The 18,048-nt window shown below is 35.3% G+C and overlaps 3 protein-coding genes across 4 annotated transcripts; 2 read left to right on the top strand and 1 right to left on the bottom strand.

The window, feature by feature from the left end:
* The first annotated feature begins 7,799 nt into the window (after nucleotides 1–7,799).
* On the top strand, nucleotides 7,800–8,285 carry LOC125220820 (RING-H2 finger protein ATL56-like). The gene has a single exon (XM_048122956.1). It carries the CDS (start codon nucleotides 7,800–7,802, stop codon nucleotides 8,283–8,285), a length of 486 nt encoding a protein of 161 aa, XP_047978913.1.
* A 2,095-nt stretch (nucleotides 8,286–10,380) lies between these two features.
* LOC125218041 (E3 ubiquitin-protein ligase RNF13-like) lies at nucleotides 10,381–10,886 on the top strand. The gene has a single exon (XM_048119636.1). The coding sequence runs from the start codon at nucleotides 10,383–10,385 to the stop codon at nucleotides 10,866–10,868; it is 486 nt and encodes a 161-aa protein (XP_047975593.1). The 5' UTR covers nucleotides 10,381–10,382; the 3' UTR covers nucleotides 10,869–10,886.
* Nucleotides 10,887–14,619: 3,733 nt separating this feature from the next.
* LOC125185151 lies at nucleotides 14,620–17,256 on the bottom strand. Of its 2 annotated transcripts, XM_048081641.1 has the most exons (5): nucleotides 17,104–17,256; nucleotides 16,219–16,400; nucleotides 15,898–16,123; nucleotides 15,345–15,790; nucleotides 14,620–15,222 (listed from the first exon to the last, which is right to left on the bottom strand). In XM_048081641.1, the coding sequence occupies exons 3-5, from the start codon at nucleotides 15,998–16,000 to the stop codon at nucleotides 15,199–15,201; spliced, it is 573 nt and encodes a 190-aa protein (XP_047937598.1). In that variant the 5' UTR covers nucleotides 16,001–16,123; nucleotides 16,219–16,400; nucleotides 17,104–17,256; the 3' UTR covers nucleotides 14,620–15,198. The 2 variants fall into 2 exon arrangements, 1 of the variants encoding a protein (XP_047937598.1); XR_007170071.1 differs by lacking the exons at nucleotides 15,345–15,790; nucleotides 15,898–16,123; nucleotides 16,219–16,400.
* Between the last annotated feature and the right edge of the window lie 792 nt (nucleotides 17,257–18,048).

The raw sequence follows: 18,048 nt of genomic DNA on the forward strand, positions 1-18,048 counted from the left end.
TGATTCTGGCTCAAGATTCATGAAGACAACTGATGATATGAAGAATGGTTAAATTTTGGATGTCTGACCAATATCATATATTTCTGATTTGTATAGCTAACCAAAATCAGTACTCCTATTACATTATTTTCTTAGTCTAAGAAAATTAATCCTATGTCTCTGTTTTGGATCAGTATCACATTATTTTCTTAGTCCAAAAAAATTAATCATATATTTCTATTTGAGATAGTCCATTTTTCATTCAATAGTTTTTATGACTATAGTTGATTGGGAACATATATATACACAAAGTTTGATTTAGTTTGATAGGGGTGCATTAAGGTCCTTACACCCCTTAGTCTTAAACATAACAATAATATCAGCCCTTGGATCTATTAATCTAATGGCTATGATTAAAAGCATCGCCGTACATTATTATATCATTTTCGTACATTTTAGGGCAATTTGGGTATATTGCTGTTACATCATTTATATGGATAAGTACATTAACTTAATGTGTATATTAATTTGATCATTAATGTAACATTAATGTGTTTTAATGTATATGCCCTTTCTATGTAATGTAGATAATAATTTATTGAATGAATGACGAAAGTTATATCCATCCCCAATGGGTTTAGCAATCCATTAGGCTAGGGTGTAGTACCGACTCAGTAACACAACGTTCATTAAGGTAATCGTGTGGATACTATACCCTAGCCTTAAGGATACGTTAACCCTAGGGGTCTGGACCTAACTTCCTCCGGTTAGTGAACGCTATGTTAATACGATGGTACTACGCCCTCATGGACTACTAAACCCTTGGTGAATGATGTTGAATTTCGGCCCTAAGGAAATTAATATGATGCTACATTACTGTCCGACTCATGCTTTTGTGAATGAAAGCTATACTATATAGCATCTACAAATTCACAAAAGCATGAGTCGGACAGTAATGTAGCATCTACAAATTCACAAAAGAATGAAAGCTATACTATATAGCATCTACAAATTCACAAAGGCATGAGTCGGACAGTAATGTACGATATACCTGTGATAATATGTACATTATTCAGTCACCTACGCACATTAATGTGTGAGACTCGTACTTTATATTATCATGGGTATATCGTACATTAATTTCCGACTCATGCTTTTGTGAATTTGTAGATACTATATAGTATAGCTTCCATCCACAAAAGCATGAGTCGGACAGTAATGTACGATATACCCGTGATAATGTGTACATTATTCAGTCACCTACGCACATTAATGTGTGAGACTCGTACATTAAAATACCATTCTCATATATTAATATCATGTACTAATACAACATGATGTACAAATATAACTACATCATGTAGCGAAGTCATGTACAATTGTGTTTTACCATTTTTACCCTTTAATGTACGAAAACGATACAATAATGTACGTCATTAGTTTTAATCAGAGCCATCAGATTAATAGATCCAAGGGTGGAGATTTGTTTTCTGTTTTACAAATATTTAGTGTAATGATATGAATACATCCCTAGTTTGATATTGTTAAACTCTAGTTTTGCTCATTAGATACAAACCTTTATTTGACTAAGTTGATTGGAAACAAAGTGAGGTGAATCATATTGAATCTCAGAGGATATTGAGGGTTGTTGTTTGGTTGTTAGGTGGTCCGGTGATAATCTACAATGGTTATCTTCTGTAAAATAAGTTAATGGTTAGTTATGCTGATTTGCATTGATTTAGTTTATGAAAGAACCAAGAGGCATAAGCTAAAGGCAGACAAATTCAAGCTGATTGAAGCTTGATGTGTCTGATTTTGCTAATATATCTACTTGGATGTTTGATACGCTCGGATTTTGCACTATTTTAAGGCCATTATTTGGTCCGTTTTTTATGTCAAAGTCACTCTACATGTCCAATGATTGCATATTTTATACATTTTGGTATTTTGACGTGTTTTGTGAGAAATGTGCATAATTGAGCCAAAAAATGGAGTCCAAACGCAAAATCTGCAAATCTGGAGTTCAGACGGCGACTGCCGCAAGGTGTACGGCGACCGCCGGCGCCCGGCGGTCAGTGCTCTATAGCGTCCCGCCTCGGAAATTCACGCTTGGAAACGAGTCTCGCCCGGCGACCGTCGGAGGACATGCGGCGGCCCGCTGCCGAAGGTACCGAGACTCTGGACTGCAACGCGACGACCGTCGGCCAAGGTGCGGCGGCCCGCCGGAGAAAAACGGTGAATCCGAATTGCCCTAGATCTGCTCCAAGATTTACCATATTTTGAAGATCTTTTCCTTCTGCAATGAGGATTGACTTTCCCTTATAAATATGACCTCAAAGCTTCATCAATGGAGAGCTTCTATCCCCAAAGATTAAAAGCTAGAGTACGTCATTGTGCAAGGAGTTGAAGAAGGATTTCAAGAACACCAAGGATTCAACCTACGAGTTTTATTTGCTTTAGTTTTATGTTCAAATTGTCTTCCCTTCAATCTAGGATTCTAAGGATGTGTTAGTAACGACTTTGGTTATACAATTCCAGTTTTCTATTTAAAATCCGTTTTGTTTTTACTTTGTTTCTTCCCTAAGTAATCTTGATGCTACATGATTGAGTGACACAATTATGTATGATTTAATATAACTTGCTTCATAACTGTGAGAGAGTTCTAGCGAGTTAGGTCCACTTAGTAGACGCTACAGTTGGCTTCCCTTAAAACGACACTGTTAATTGAGAGTGGGGACTTTTCAAGGGTCTTAGGAGCTTTTGGCTTTTGGGAGTTACGTGTTAGGATTGACAACCTAATATTGTAATCAACGTTTGTATCGCATGAGCATAAGCTAGGTGACTCGTCCTATCAAAGTAATAACTGTGCTAGGGTATTGTAGTTTGGAATTTGTATAACCATAACTGTGAACGCACATCCCTGGAATTCCCTTATCTCTATATTTTATCTCTGTGATTTATTTGCAATCAGTTGTTATTAGCTTTCTATTGTTTTATTGTTTTCTGTTTTCAAAAATTCCCAAAACTTTCGGTTCTCCAGATAGTAATTGAGTTTTAGTAGATGATAGACACTTTGTATTTGTTTTCCCCGTGTTCGATATCCGGTACTGACCTTTGGCTATACTATTTCTATTCTGTATACTTGCAGGTATTAATAGTGCTAAAAAATAGTGCATCAATGTTGGACCTATGCTTTGATGTGTTTAGGATAGCCAAGGAGAAAAAGGATGCTAGGAAAATCCAAGGCAACCGAGAGCTCATTAATGCATTGCCTAAAAAGAGAAGGCTAGAGGATGGTGGCTACTCTTCTAGTGATGGTGAAGAGTCTCCGGCCTACAAGAAGAGCAAGCAAATGGATAAACGGGATCACGATGATGAGTGTAAATTGACTGTTTTGGAGTCCAACAAGCTTGGCAAGGCTCAAGCACTGTCCCCAACAAGAAGGCTCTTGAAACTGCAGCAAAGGCCATGTGTGGTGTTTACTGTGTAAATGTCACTGCACTTAATTTTTGTAAAATTAGTTTGAGAAATTTCAAAGTACTACGTGATAACTCATATGTAAAACAATCGTAGATATGATAATTTAGACTTTTTTTGGCTCCTAAACTCATCTTCTTCATATAATATTTATCAGTTTCATTGTCTGATTTCATCTTTCGGTAGTGTTGATTTGCAGTCCGAAATTTTCGTGCGGGACGTTGCCTGTGAAAATAAATTCTCTCGTTGCTCAGTAGGCGGTAAGGATTACCGCTCAGTAGGATTAGATGATCCTTACCACTTAGTAGGTGAGGTGTAATATATGCACCAAAATAGGATTCAATGAGGACAAAAATGTCTTAAACGACAACTAATGAGGTTATTTTTGACAAAACATATTTGAATCCAATGTTTAAAGTAGCTCAATCAAATAAAAGTTAAGCTAAACTAAGATTTTTTACATAGCAACCAAACACTAGAACAAGATAACTATCTAAGACTCTATCATGCAAAATTGGACTCCACCAACCCTATCATATCATATACTAACATAGGAATCAAACGAGGCCTAACAACTTTATTGGAGTAACATTTGGGATTTATAGACACATTTCTTTTTTCGTTGATAAGTGAATCTCATGCTCCTTTAAATTATTACATTTATATTTCATTATAGACTCGGACTGTTATGATAAGCTCAAAATCTATAAAAATGCACTTCTCCTTCGAAAAAAATTTACACAAGTGCAGTTGAATATTTACTAAATTATCAAAATATTGATTTTTTTACACTATGTCTTCATCTAAAGAAAATTATAGTTAAATACTTTGCACTATCACAATTTAATGATACATATTTTCTTTTCTCATATTTTCCCATGATAAATACACCAACAAAGAAAATACTACAACCTAAAGATAACAAAATGAACTACGACTCTACGAGGATAAAAGGATAATTAGATTAAAATAATTTCCTTAAATGCTTTATCAGTCCTTAATTGATGAATTTAAAACTAAATTCACGAGTTTAGAAGTTGATAATTTCGAAATAAGACCAATTTTACGAAAAATCACAATCAATAATAAATGTGGTATTATTATTCCAACATGGCAAACCAGTCACCAACCTATTATTGATCATAATTAATTGTCATATTTAAGGGGCTATTCTCGCCTAAACAAAAAATTCACAACCACGAGTATGTGCCGTCGTGAATTAAAATTATAAAATACGCTGTCCTTAGACAATACTCCTATTTCAATCATTTTTTCTTTTAAATCATTTATAATTTATAATTTCATATTAAAACTAGTATTATTTCTAAACTCTTCATTATTACTAACGAGCTAGGGACTAACCACTAACAACAATTTAGCATGAGATGTGACGTTTGGATCCCAACCGTAATTTCGTAGCGTCACAGCACAAAAGTTATGACTTAAATTAAAACTATAGATAAAATATTCGATGAAAATAACACATATTAATGATGCAATCCAATCAAACATCCGGTAATAATAATTGCAGTAATAATTTTTTTGATTTATTTACAATGAATTGTATTAAAAGTTGGAGGAAACGTCTTATAATTAATTATACAATCTGATAACAAAGGGATCCTATGTAAATGAAATGAAAGATATATATCGTACCTAAACATGTGAGACCACGATTTGCAATTACATCAAAATTTTCAAGATGGATTATAGTATTATATTGATCATCTCAAACAATAAAGTTTGAAATGCTGACTATATGTATTTACGAGACTGTTTTTCTAAAATCCAAAATATATACTTCCCCGGCCTATAGAAAATTAGAAATAGACCATATTTCCTTTTTCGTTGTTTCATAAAAATAATCCATATTCATTTATGGTAACCCTTTTATTCTTTTATTTTACTTAATTATTTATGGGCTCCATCATCCACTACACAATTTCAACTATATTTTCTCTTATCTTTTACTTTATCAATAACGCAATTAACACTCGTACCAACCCTAAACACCCTATTTCAATAAGACGAAGGAAGTATATAATCCAATACTAACCAAGACATTAATTATGGACAAGTACTGTTTTGTTAAAAAAAATCATGATTTGCAATTTAACATCATTAATAATTCCTTAGTTTTTCTAAATGGGTTCTAGTGAAATCGTCAACATATATGGTAAGGAATTGATGGCTCAGCTGCATGATTAGAAGAAGCAGCTGATCACAGCTGATCTCTCAATCAGCTCTTTCAGCAACCGTCAGATTAGTTTTAAGTTTTAGGGCTTTTAATCTGAGCCGTTGGATGCATATATTCATTAGTTTTGTGATAGGTTTAAATACAAGTTTGTTTTGGAGTTTGTTGTAATCGATTTTCTTCCGTTCTCAACAATCAGTGAATAGAATTACATTTTCACTCTTGCAATTCCAATTCCAGTCAATTCTCGTCGGTTTCAAATTTGTGCTGCAATCAATTCTACATATATTCAAGGGAAAAAAAAAAGCATTTGTTTTTTTCCCATAATTATCCTATCGTACGTGATATATGAAACATGTCGGAAACGATAATAAATTGTCTTAATAGGACAGTAAAAAAAAGGACAAAACAAGTTGCAGAATTCAATATTTCAGACACAATTATACAATTGGATAACAATAACATGATCAATACAAAAATTGATGACGGTGGTCATATATGGAAAATTAGATGAAGACGAACCTACTCCAATTCGAACTTATCTATCCACTAATTAAAATATTTCCAAATGTGTTGATTTTATTTCATTTTATTTTATTTTTTAATGTTTTCGTCCCAATTAATGTAGTTACATGTGTATAGAAGGATCCATTCAACATAACTATTGCATGTGCTTTCAAAATAATTAAACGAAATGTCGAAATCCCAACAACTTGATAACAAAGAATTTTCGGAGAATACAACTAAAAAATTAAGATAATCTAACTAGTAGTATTAAATAACTTGGGCGATTTCAAGAAACAAGGTTGGCAAAATTGACCATCGATAATTCTTACCAACATGTAATAACATTTAATTAGCAGTCTTTAGTTGATCTACGTTCATTGAATAGTCGAAACAGTTTGCCTGGCCAATAATTAGCAGTAACATCATTTCCAATTTTTCTAGGAATTTTGATTTTAATTAGTTTATTTATAGTTAATCAGTTTGATTTCTCAATCCCATGTTAGATTTTAATCATTCTTAAACACAACCCGCCAATTTTTTGTTATCATTTAATTATTAGAGTTGATTATTTCAAATTTCAGTAATATGGACATTGAGCAAATAAATCACTAGATGGTTAAATTCCGATCCACCCCATACATTATAAAATCGTAAACTTAATCACGAATGATGAATATTTTCCAATTATCTCATTCACCCAATTTCTGGTGAAATATGTGATGATGTAACTGGTTTTAGTATGTGGAAGTGCTATGACTATATATAATAACTCACATCTTTAAGGGATACATTACGTGGTGGATAGTGCGTTTATAATCGGCTAACACACCAGTGCAAATGGGATAAGCGGAAATTTCTTCTTTTATGATACTCCATAATTTTCAAGATTTTAGAAATACGAGACTAGCCATAATTTTACATGAAAAGTACTCCCTCCGTTCTATTATATGTGGGAAGTTTCTTTTGGATATGATATCAAGAAAATAATATTTATTGAGTGAAGTGAAGAAAATAAAGTATGAGAAAAAAGGTAAGATAAAGAGAAAATAAAATAAGAAAGAGAATAAAGTAAGTATGATAAATGTGTTGTTTTTTTGAAAGAAAAAAGAAATCAGTCATTTATAGTGTGACAATCCAAAATGAAAAATTGATCACTTATCGTGGGACGTAGAGAGTATGAAATTGACTAGAATTTCACTTTTTTTCTTACTTAGTAATACTATTAAATTTTCAATAATAATTTTAAAAACATCAATAACATAATCTACATATCCATAGAATACAACAAATTATGTAACATACCAAGAACCTTCCAATGCGAGGTTGATAAAAATACTCCATATTTAACTTTCAGTCTGTATACATTTTCCACCATTGTTTTTTCTTGTATTTAGACATGAGACAATTGCACAACATCAATAAAGCAATCTTATTTATTATACTACTAAATGACACAACCTAGAAACTTCTCCTCAGAAAGTCAAATAAAACATACCTAGTAGCATCTAGTACTATACAAAACTCCACATAACCCAAATAATTTCCTACTTTTCAACAATCAAAGATTCCACGGAATCACAATCCCCACAAACATTATAAATACAATCCATTGTTCATCCTAAATAATAACAACAACAAAATCATGGGCGCCATAGCAAAACTCATCTCTTATCCCGACAAAATCCTCTCCATCTTCTTCCTCCGAATCCTCCCCGAATCCATCCACTTAGCCATCCTCGCCCTCTGCCTCCTCCACAAGCACTTCCAAATCTTCACCGCGCGCCGCGCCTACGCCGCCGCGGTGAAGAGCAGCCGCAGGCTCCTCCGCCCGCCGCCGGGCTCCGGCGAGTGCAGCGTCTGCCTCTCGGAGCTCGCGGCCGAGGGGGAGGAGTGCTGCGAGCTGGCCGCGTGCGCCCACGCGTTCCACCGCGGCTGCGTGGAGCGCTGGCTGAAGGGACACGCGCCCACGTGCCCGCTGTGCCGCGCGGCGGCCGTGCCGGAGAAGGCGGCGGCGGAGTACCGGAGGGTGGCGGAGGAGGAGGAGGATGATTGGATTGAGAAGGAGTTTGCCTTGGTGTTGTTGAATGCTTTGGATGTTGGGAGATGTAATCATGGGATTTTTACTTGATTAATTTTGGATTTTATTGTATTTTTTTATTTTTAAGAGATTGGTTGATTTAGTATTTTATTTTTATTTATGTGTAAAATTGTAAATGAAATTGGTGTATAGATGAATATGGCTGGCAAGGAATCTAATCATTGAGCTGCCTTATCCTTTTTATCATTCGTGAATATTTAATTGCGTATGTGCAATTATATGCATGGTCATGGATGTATTAAAATAAGTGATCACCAACGACCTCTCTATTCAACTTTATTTGATTAACATTCGGTTTTTAGGTGCAAGTATGTAACTTTAATGTTTTGTACAGAAGGAGTAAAATGTAGGCGATGAAATAAGGGTAATATCGTTGTTTTAATCATAAAATCTGATCAAATTCTATGATTTCGTGTATGGTAAGGGTAATATCGCTTGCATATCGATAAGATAGTTGAGAAAAGTTGAAAATTTTTGTAATTGAATTTTTTTTTTTGAATTTAATAAGCTTGATCTTGATTAGAATTTGACTAATTTAGCTTCAGTATAGAAAAATATCTGAATATAGAAGTTGTTTTACGATAGAGCATGTGACGATCGGAGCCCACGAAAATGAAATTATGTACAAAAGTTACAAATAGGTGACAGGATATTTTCAAACGTTTGGATAACTTTTTGCATCATTCAAAATGTGTATATACTCAAATCTGGTCCAATCAAACATCCATCCGGCCGGTCAAATATTCTTTTGGGTATAAATACGACAATAAATAATTACTACTAATTCTGAAATTATTCTTCATACTAGGTAACTAGATACAAATTAAGGCACTAACTAATATATGATCAAAATGATTCCCGCTTTGCACCCACCCCATTAAAAGAAAGTCGGATTCGTCGATCCATGATATCGACAAAAGCCTTGTTTCTATTAGCTAACTGAATTTTTATACTTGCATCTTTTGGGCAATGCTCGTACTTGATAATTGATAATTGATAATTTGATATATGTATGCAAATTTATGTATGGTGTTGGAAATACTGTTTCTATTTAATACTTACATACTGAAAAAACACTAAGTAAGAAATTTACTTCAGTTATGAAAGATGAAAGATGGGTATCGGGTTTGGGCAGTTAGGTAACGGGTTAAGTGGGATAAGGGTATCGGGTTTGGGCAGCTATGTAATGGGTTTCCTTTATGGGCTTTTAACTTGGGCCGGGGAAATTGGCCCACGCTGATTGGTTGAATTAATAATTCTAGAATTCATCTTCTACTATTATGTGTATTTATGTCTAATTTTTATTTCGTATTATACAATTTATTTACTTTGAAATGTTTAGTTAGTCAAACTAAATTACAACACGTTAATAGATATTTTAGTACTATTAGAAATGATACGTTACATGATTTATATGAGCATTATTCTCGTTATTACTTATTCCTATGCATATTTATGTAATCGAACGCAACCGAATCTAATTAAATCGAGTCAAAGTAAATGGTATAATACTGAGACATATTATTGGTATTTATATTTTTATGTAAATTTCAAGGATAGTATCAACATCGTTATCAAGGAGTGCGGTTGAGCAACATGAATCCTTAACAAAATGGTTAGTGATTTGATCCATGTCTATAATTTATGACACAAAAAAGCCATCTGTGACATGAGATAGGGAACCAATATTTTTCTATTTTCAAAGATGACGATAAACTTCCTACGTACATTTGACGAAGATATTCAAAATTATGGGACGATTTGAAGTTGGGACTTGAGATAGGCTACAATATATCATTGAGAAACGTGATTAAAATTTTTAATTTTTGTTTACTAGTATTTTAAATTGTAATGTGAACGGCTTAATTTTTCTACTAAACGGAGTACTATTTTTTTTTCGAGGGAGAGTGACAAATGTATAAATATAATAGTGATAAGGCGATTAGTAACATCATAATTGACTTAGCAATAAATTAATTAATAATTTCAGTCAATCATTGTAATCCATTTAGGTCTGAACTTGGACGTGTTTATTTTTTTAAATATTTTGAAAACCTGCTTATATATATACTAGTTCTCAAACATCAACAAACATAGATTCCACAAAATTATTTAGACCGTAAAGTTATGAGAGCTATAACAAAACTTGTTTCTTATCCCAACAAATTTATTTCGATTTTCTTGTTCAAAATTATGCCGGAATTAATCCATTTAGGCATATTATCACTATGCATTTTTGTCAAATACTATCAAATTTTCACGGCGCGGCGTCGCTACGCCGCGGCAGTGAAGAGCAGCCGCAGGCAGCTGCTCCATCCGCCGCCGGATTCCGACGAGTGCAGTGTCTGCTTGTCGGAATTTGCGGCGGAGGAGTGCTGCCAGCTGGCGGCGTGCGGCCACACTTTCCACCGGCGGTGCGTGGAGAGGTGGCTGAAGGGGTACGTCTCTACGTGCCCGCTCTGCCGGGCGGAGGTGGTGCCGGAGGCGGTGGCGGCGGAGCACCGGCGGCTGCTGGCCAAGGAGGAGGATGATTTTGTTGAGAAGGAGTTTGCTCTAGTGTTGTTGAATGCTTTGAATGTTGGGAGATGTAATAACGGATATTTTTTAAGTTGAAATTTGTTACTAGTTTAATTCTTTTAATCATTCATACATATACTAGTATGTTAGTTATGATTGTGTAAATTCATGGATGTATATATTCATTGCAAAAAATATAAAATAAATATTGTATTCGATTTTGATTTTATTTTTCAATATATTTATAAATGTGTCAATTATAATTTATATATAGACATGAGGAATGATATGCTACAAACCTTACATAGGCTCTCTATGTGAGCATCACTCTTGTTTGACTCGTTTCGATTTATCTATTTAGTTTGACTCTAATACATTAAAAAATGTTATTGCAATTTTTAATTTCTCAAAATTCATAAAAATCAAAGCTTGATTTATTATTTTATTCATTTATATGAAATTATTGAGAAAACGAGCAAATTGAATTTTGATTTTTATGAATTTTGTGAAATTAAAAATTATAATAACATATTTTAATGTATTAAAGTCAAACTAAATAGATAAATCGCAATGAACAATGTTAAACATATATCAAACAAAAATAGTACTCAAATAAGAAGCTCACATAAGATATGTAGCATATCATTTCTCGTCTAGACATTGATCTGAATATTCTGGTGACCGAATTATTTTCCATGGTGGATGGTTTTTAAATTAAATGTCTAGATTTAATGTTGTGTCTTGTGTGTACTCGGAATTTTAGGTGAGAATAGAAAAAAGTCATTATACTCATATATATACAGAGATGTTGAAGTATTTTGCACACGTGTAAGAATAAAGTAAAATTAGTTATTTGTGCTAAAGAGTAATCCGACGGAAATGACATTTCAAAAACCATGTTTTTCCCGCACATTAATATAGGTTTTATTTTATTTATGATATACTATATTGCTAAAAAAGGTATTCCGTCACACTTTCCTTTTTTTTTTTTTTTTTTTTTTTTTTTTTTTATCTTATAAAAACTATTACAATTCTTTTTTTAAATACTATTTTCTCTCTCCACCTAATACGAAAAACAAATCTCCTAAAATCTCATGTCATTCTCTAAGGGGTGTTCGGTTAGCAAGACTAAATCTCATGATTAAATATGTATTATGTTTGGTTCATAAGATTGACCCTCTCAACTTAATCCTAAATGGATAGTCTCATGATAATTAGTCATAGCCTCCCCCCTCTAACTAAAATAATTCTACAACTTAATCCTTGATGGATAGTCTTATGATTATTAGTCATGCAACCGAACGCCACCTAAGTATATCATCTATTATGGGATGAAGAGAGTACTTAAAATTTTATCGCGTGGGGTATAAAATAATTGTCAATGGACGAAATGATATGGTACTAAAAGATTGCATATCGATTATGGATAGGAACATGTTGCTATAAGTTGTATGACAAATTAATTTTCTCTATGATATATGAATTCAAATAATTTGAATGACAGGTTATCGATTATCCACTACACTGTTAAAAGTTCTTATGAAAATTGTAGTATCATATAGACCAACATATATAGTAATCAATCTCGTATCTTTCCAACATGGTCCAAATTAAAGTGCAGAAGGTAGATTAATTACTCAGGCCCATTATTGTGTGGCCTGAGATCTTGGCAACTTGTGTTGATCCATCTGTGATTCTCTATATAAGGTCGAGATCTTAGAGAGATACTTCATCCGTCCGCGAATAAGAGTCTCATTTTTCCATTTTAATTTGTCCGCGAATAAGAGTCCCGGTTCACTTTTACCATAAGGAGTCGTTTGGTTCTAGTCATGGGTTTATAATATGTTCAGGCTTCAAATTGGTTTTTAATTGGGATGTGCAATTATGCATATGATAACATTTGTTTGGTTACATCATGGAATTATTTAATGAATACTTATTCAGGTGTTTGGTTTCATTTGTTTAGGAGACACATATGTTGAAATGACTTTTATGTCCCTAGGGTTGTATTCTTCACTCAAATTTGGAGCAATATAAACGCAGCTCCCTCCTTATTTTTCAGCAGCAGCAGCGGGAAAGTTATTTGGCCGTAAAGATTTTCTCCAAAAGCGGCGACTTAGCAAGTCTCTCCGAGGTTAGAAATTACCTGGTTGTCGATATTTTTGTGTTTCTTTCGTTTTTTTGCACGTTGAAGGATACGATTCATCTGTTAAATTTCAATTTTGTGTTTCTTTCGACTTGAAATTTCAATTTTGATTTTCTGTAATGGTGACTTTATTCATCTGTTAAATTTGTGAAGACCAAAACATCTTTGGTTTGTAATGGTTTAAGAGATGCAAATGTCATTCATTGTGTGGTTTAATAGAAATTCAACGTCAATTTGTAGTTTGATTGTTTGGTGGTGGTGGCTTAATTTGTTGGTACTGCAACTATTTAATCACTTGTTTAGCAAGTTCTCTACTTGTTTTTGCTGGATTTTGAGTTTTACAAACTGTGACTATGCCAAATCTTGACTGTGAATCCTACTATTTCTTCCATGCTTTGAAGCTATGGCCGATTCTCGAAGAGTTGGCCCCAATGCTAACTGCAACCAAGGCACTCGAGGAACTCAAGGTTAGGGTAGTAGTGACCATACTCATGTCTGTATATGAGAACGTTTTGGGCCACATACAAGGGTTGTAACTTTGATTTACTGTTTGTCTAATGTGTCCCAGGGAGTAGCCAAATCCGCAGGCACAGTTATCAAAGGAATGACAGAGGGCGTCGTTCTTGGACTGACCGCGAAGAAGCGGTCCTCATCTCTGCATTGAAGGATCTGGTGGCGCAGGGGTGGAAATCGGACAATGGGTTCCGAGGTGGCTACTTGAACAAGAATGAAGAATGGATGCAAAAGGAATTTCCGAGGACTGATATAAAAGCCAATCCACATATTCAATCTAAGTTAACTGCGTTGAAAAAGCACTACAACCTGCTGTCAAACATCCTGGATCGGAGTGGAGTTGGTTTCAATGTGCACGGAGATTTCAAGATTGACTGCTATGATGATCAATGGGATCAAATCGTGTAGGTTTGTGGTCCATCTCAGTCTCTTCAAAATTGATTCTATTGCCTTTGTGCATTGTCAATTCATCTAACTATGTGCATATTTTGAATCTGATTAATAGCAAGACAAAGAATACCGTGGAATGCGCACAAGGTCTTGGCCATTCTGGGATGACTGGAAGCTTATCTTCGGGAAAGATAGGGCAAATGGACGTAATGCTGAAGGAGTAGTCGAGGCTGCGAATAATAGCTCTCCAAATGAGCCTGTGACTGAGATCAGAGAGAGTACTGATTACCTCCCAAGTTTTGATGATTTCATAGGTGAAGAGCAAGTTCAAGAAATGTTTGGGAACAATGTTGTGGATGATAGTAGTGCTCACAGTGGACAGAACACAAGCGGTCCCTCACAGGCTCCTTCAAAACCGAAGCGCAAACGCAAAGTTAGCGATGATGATTCTGGCTTCATCGACATGCTAGGAAAGATGCACACTGAGACGAACGCGCGTTTGGACACTCTGGCAGCGCGGATTGGCTACGAAATGGATCTCGGGAAAGCAAGAAAAGAAATCTTTCGTTACTTGTGCTTAGGAAAGGTAATGAACTCTTCGTAGACATTATGATGCCACTACTTCTGTGAAAGAGGATGTCATTACTTGATTAGATGATTCATCACCAACAACACTGTGTATGATAGCTGAAAAGAAAATACAGAGTTAGTTCATTTACTGTTGGCAAACAATAAGAGAAGAGATAATATTAATTCAAATTAAATTTTCATAGCTTGAAAATGAGGTGACAAAATAGATAATACAAGCGAATATAACCTGCTGCCTCCATTCAAGTTCATCCACATAAGTGTCTACCATTGACAAAATACAGTTTCTAACAACAACCATACATAGGCGACAAAAATGCCGAGACATAGTCGAAAATGAAAATAACAAGTCAGTTACCCTAGAACAATTTTCCTAACACAATTCCTAGCAATAACAACATTAGACCAATGAAACACAACACATAGTTCATCCGGAGTTCAGCTTCACATCGGGCACAACCACTACAAACAGCTGCAGTTACAGACGCGCTTCTTTTGGTATCAGAAGCACTGCTGACTTCTGTAGTTACAGGCGTGCTTATTTTGGCCTCAGAAACACTGATGTCTTCTGCTTTAGCTGGACGATAAACTTGATTCAATACGTAATTTGGCATCTTCCCATCTCCATGTTTACTGTGATAGTCGTCACACCATAAGAAATAGCCCGAATGTTTTGAATTGATGGGGCATTTGTAGTACCATCTGCCGTTGTGCTTTGCATCTGGTCCAGCACAGAACAACGACATCTTGCCCCCGCCACAAAGACACTCGGGTATCATATCTCCTCCGTCAGCGGAGGTCGCCATGTGGCTGCTGTAAATCATGGCAAAAGAAAAATAGTGTGAAAGGTCAGTAAGTAGGATAGGTTCAAACATTAAATCAAAATGCATATACAAATAAATCAAGATCAATCTGATATATATGAAAATGCACACATTAGTCCACATAGAATTAGCCAGATCATCCCTCATTTGAGTCCACGCTAGACTTGTTTTGACTTGATCAACGTATTCAACATCACCATCAGCCTCCTCATTGACTAGATTATGGGGTGCACCATCAAGTTCTTGTTCGATTGGGTCGTTCAGCATCTCACCACGTATGAAATTATGGATTAAGAAGGATGCCATAATCATCCGAATTTGGATCTTAATCGGATAAAAACTCGCGCTGCGAAGAATGCCCCATCTCATCTTAAGAACGGCAAAGGCTCGCTCGATAATATTACGAGCTTTACTATGACGCAGATTGAACAATTCCCGCGCATTTTGCGGTCTTTGATTGCCATCACCCCATTCTTTCAAATGATAACGAACATTCTTGTATGGGGTCAAGAAACCTTCAGAGTTTGCATACCCATTATCGCACAAAAAGTAATTTCCTAAAAAAAACCAAATGCAGTTTTTAGTGATGTTATGAGGTATTAAACAAACAGAATCATTTTTTTTTTAAATTCAGCAAGTAGCAAGGATTAAGGTTTTATTAAACCTTTGGGAACCCTCAATCCCCCTTCTCTACTAACAGCATCTCTAAGCACCCGGGAATCACCGGCTGAACCCTCCCAGCCGGGAAGAAAATATATGAATCTCATTCTGCGGTCACAGGCTGCAAGAGTGTTGGTCGAGATTTGGCCCTTCCGCGTTCGATAACGCGGCTTATCCGCATTACTAACGAGGACATTTATACAGGTCCCGTCCAAGGCGCCAATACACCCCTAATGTGAATCACAAAAATTTTGTAAAAAAATACACACCATCACAGTGAAAATTAGTTCAAGGTCAAACAATGGAATGCACACTAATAGATTACCTTAAAATGTTTCCAACGAGAATCAACACAATTGTCAGTCACTGGCTCTAGTTGAGGCAGTAGAATGCCATGAAGCCGGAGGATCGCTCTCAAAACAAGATGAACATAATGGGAAATTGTTTCTCCGGATCGCCTAAATTCAAAGCCAGATATACGAATTTTCTTGTGGTGGGCTAGAATGCCTAGGAAAATAGCAACTTGTTCCTCTAGTAACACATACCTACCATCTCGCAGCCCACCAACGTCTCTTAAAAGAATATACAAACGACCGAATGCGTTCCTATCCATACGTAGGTTATCAAAATGGTCTACATCACTGACTTTCAAGAGCCTATTCATATGATTCACTTGCGGCGGTATCCTATCTTTCAATGAATACCTAATTAGACGTTGTCTCGGACGACGTCTAAATCTCGTTCTATTTTTCAATTGTAAGTAAGTAATGACAATCGCTTGTAATTTTAACAGATTCACTAATTCTTCAATCATATGGTACACGGCGTAGGATAAGCGAAATTGAGGGGCCATCACCGCAAAGGGGATTAGAATAAGTGTGATCAGTTGACTGCACAAACAAAATGTTTAACAAATGTCTCAAGGGGGTGAAGAAATGAAATTTGTACACGGTTTAAAATTCAAGCGGACAACAAGCAAACGTGAATGCAGTGACCCACGACGACAAATAAAATAAATAAACCCAAGATTAATTTGGCACAAAATGAAGCCAAGTCCTCTAGTTTGAAATCGTATTAATTTGTGAAATTGCAAAAGAAAAACCCACATAAGAATTTCATATTCAGAAACTAGATCTAGAAAATGAATCCACCAAGATCCATTAAATACGGTCAAAAATTTGAAGAATTTAGTTTAAATTCAAGAACTCACCTTGTGAAACACAACGAGTGCTCAAACGGCAAATTGGAGTTCAAGGCTTTGGGCAGTTTTCCTTATCTCAGCGATTTGGGGCTTTCCTTATCTCATTCTGAAATTCAAAATGATGAAGTGAGGAAGGGTATTTGGGAGAAACAATGGCCTTATCTGGAGCGCAAGTCGATGCAAGATAATAAACAGCCCAAGATGTCCTGATAATAAAATGCCGAAAACTTAATGAATAGTGCGGGCCTCGTGCGGGCCGCTATTATAAAAACGGGCCACCAAAAGTAACCAAATGACATGATTTGTTCAGATAAATATTAAAAACCTGAGATAAGTTATTAACCAAACGACTCCTAAATATTCATTTATATCATTATCAGTGTGTCTGTTGGATATTTTGATATTTTGATAGATACACAATTCCACGACAATAAAAAGTAAAGACTCTACTGCGCACGCACTACATTCATCGTCGCTCCCCCTCTACACTTGTCGCCTCCTTCCCTTCTTCCATTGTCATCTTCTTCTCCTTCCACCACATCATCACCAACCTCTGCAACGAATTTCTCGCCGTAGGAGACTCCCAGCCAATTCGATGTCTCTTCCCCCACCTTCTCAAAACTCACCTTGCACGTACACCAAACATGCCATCATAATTTTTTTGTCTATATATATTTTTCCTCTTATCATAACATTTTATAATGGAAAATTTATAAACGATGCATCTTAAATGAAAGATTAGGAAAATATAATAAGAGTAATTTTTTTTATAAATTCTGTACTTTTTTTTTCAACTTACTGGCCTACCCCTGATGGGTGCCAGTATACACGGGTTACATCCCCACCACAAAATTGAAATCCCGCTGCGGGAGAAGAACAATAATTTTTTTTTTCATGTCTTAAATATTTTTTTTAATGAGAATAATATAAAAGGATTAGAAAGTAAATTCTACG

This window comes from Salvia hispanica, chromosome 4 (genome assembly GCF_023119035.1).
Source record: "Salvia hispanica cultivar TCC Black 2014 chromosome 4, UniMelb_Shisp_WGS_1.0, whole genome shotgun sequence".
NCBI classification, from domain to species: Eukaryota; Viridiplantae; Streptophyta; class Magnoliopsida; order Lamiales; family Lamiaceae; genus Salvia; species Salvia hispanica.